Raw genomic sequence first — 2,894 nt, forward strand, 5'->3', positions numbered from 1 at the left:
ATGCACACTCACACCCACACACTCACATCTTTACATGCACTCATAGCTATACAGGCACACTGTCCCCTCCCACACACACTCCTAGCTTAAAATGCACACTGCCCCACATTTACACTCACATGCACATTACACACACAACTATACACACACACTGTCCCACAGTTACACACACTCACAGCTATACATGCAAACTGTTCCACACTCACACCCACACTCACACCCACACACACATCTGTATGTGCACACTGCGCCACACTTACATACTCACATACACACTAACACACAGCTATACATGCACACTACCCCACACTTACACACACATATGCACACATTCACATATATAGATACACACTGTCCCACACATACACACTCACATGCACACACACTCATAGCTATATATGCACACTGCCCCACACTCACACACATACTCATATGCACACTCTCACACACACTCATAGATATACATGCACATATTTCCACACTTACACATACACTCACATGCACACTCACACCCACACACTCACATCTGTACATGCACAGTGCCCCACACTTACACACACACTCACATGGACACTCATAGCTAAACAGGCATACTGTCCCACACTTACACACATACATGCATACATTCACATATATACATACACACTGTACCCCCTCATAGCTATACATGCACACTGGCTCACGCTTACACACACACTCATGCACACTGACACACACACACTCATAGCTATACATGCACACGGTTCCACACTTATACTCACACTCACATGCACACTCACACCCACACACTCACATCTGTATGTGTGCACTGCCCCACACATACACACTCACATACACACTAACACACAGCTATACATGCACACTACCTCACACTTACACACATACATGCATACACATAGCTATACATGCACACTGTCCCACACCTATACACACTCACATGTACACTCATAGCTATACAGGCAGACTGTCCCATACTTACACACACATGCACACACTCACATCTATACACACACACTGTCCGCCCACACACACTCACATGCACATACACTCACAGCTATACATGCACCCTGTCCCACACTTACACACACACTCATATGTATACATGGACACTGTCCTATACTTACATGCACTTACATGCACACTTACACCCACACATACTCAAATACACCCTCACTCACACACCCACACCCACTTATATACATAAATTCACTCATGTATACACACCCACTCATACCCACACACATTCATGTAGTATGCCCACTTATGCTCATGTAAACACTTACACACATACACATTTACATATATACACACTTATTTATACACACACACCCATATGCACATACACTTGTACACATACCCACACTCTCACACACTCGTATATACACAGCCACACTCACACACTTGTACATAAGCACACACAAACACAAGTGTGCACCATCACATGTTGCTAACACCAGCCAACATGAAGAAAATGGAGGTCAGACGTCCTGTGACACAGGCGCACAGTTAACTTAGTCCCAGCAGCCAGCATTGTGCTGTCATTGCTCTCGAGCAGGGGAAGGCTCTAGGAAGCTTTTGTTTGTACATTACACACGGGTGAAGAGCTCAGAGAAGTTCCCAAGGAGGCTGAAACACTTTTGTCAAAGCAACTACCGAGAGCTCAGCAGCAGACACTGTCGCACACGTGGGCACACACTGCCAACTCCAGAAGCTAGACCAAACTGTGGTGTTCCAGAAACCCCACATCCCAGCTTCATCTTCTAGGAAACAGGCAAATTACTCTGTTTTGCTACAATCACTTGCACCTTGGGGACTAGACTCAGCTAATAAGGCACGCAGGTGCACCTGTTGGATGGTTTGGGCCAGTCCAAGCTCCAGCTGGGATGGTAATTACAAGGAACGCCGCACTCTTGGCCTACCTGGTGTGTTCAGCAGCCGCGACATCTTGCAGGAGTAGGAGACGTACTGCTCGCAGTATTCAGCACTGCTGGTGATGGCACTGATCTGGTCCAGGGAGGCACTGTACACGAGCCGGGTCACTGAAGACTTGTCTGGCGTGTAGCCAACCACTGTTGTCTGCGTGTGCAGGTCATGGGAAACGACGGTCCACACCTTGTCCTCTGGTGGAAGAGCGAGAACAGTGGGTCGTCAGCATGCAGATGTCTCTAAATGCCACATAATAATTGAGTTAACTGTCACCTGAAGCTTAACCAAACTGCCTGGGCAGACGTAAGGTCCCTGTCCCACAAGTCATCACTGGCCTTTTCCCAGCCCTGACTTCTGCCTTTATAGATCAGGAAAGGAATTAAAAAAAAAAAAAAAAAAAGGTATACTCTGCAAATAAAGACACAAAACAAACAGCTGAGTACCGGGGGTGCAGCTCGTGAGGCTGAGTGCCTGCTGCTTCCCAGTTCTGGGCCCACCTCACCCCGTTCATCAGCACCTACTCTTTCCCACATGATCTCCACTCCTGGGACCCTCTGTGCCCTTGACCTGCTGCTTGCTCTAATCAGAGTTAATGTTTTCCATCTGGCTCTGCTGCCCTTTTGGACCAAAGGGGACACTTCAGCCTCTGTTAGCAAAGTGCCAGCACTGCGGGATCCCAAGCGAGGATGCAGCAGACCCTGGAATAAGCAGCACGGGGAACGTGAACTCAGACCTAAGAGAAACCCAAGACCAAACCACCTGCCGTCCAGGCCATCTTGCTGTGCTGTGACCCCAGGTGTGCAGAGTGGAACTTGCCACAGGGTTTTGAGGGCTGTGACCTTTCAAATGGGGAACCCAAGTTAGGGCAGGCAGACAGACCCCACATCCAAATGCAGGAGGCAGGTGAGGAGCTGGGGCTGAGGCTGAGACTGAGCCGTGGGAACCTAGGTAAGGGCAGGCAGACAGGC

The 2,894-nt window shown here is 48.6% G+C and overlaps 1 protein-coding gene across 1 annotated transcript in view; it reads right to left on the reverse strand.

Moving 5' to 3' along the window:
- CNTNAP2 (contactin associated protein 2) overlaps positions 1 to 2,894 on the reverse strand; it is a gene marked incomplete at its 5' end in the record, with an annotated part of 1,317,366 nt that overhangs the window by 650,128 nt on the left and 664,344 nt on the right. The window contains one exon of the mRNA XM_007955953.1: positions 1,920 to 2,120. Within this exon, the coding sequence (XP_007954144.1) occupies positions 1,920 to 2,120 (201 nt within the window). The remainder of the gene's footprint in view (positions 1 to 1,919; positions 2,121 to 2,894) is intronic.

Source organism: Orycteropus afer, unplaced genomic scaffold, assembly GCF_000298275.1.
Source record: "Orycteropus afer afer isolate SDZICR_OR568_19922 unplaced genomic scaffold, OryAfe1.0 scaffold00556, whole genome shotgun sequence".
Classification (NCBI taxonomy): domain Eukaryota; kingdom Metazoa; phylum Chordata; class Mammalia; order Tubulidentata; family Orycteropodidae; genus Orycteropus; species Orycteropus afer.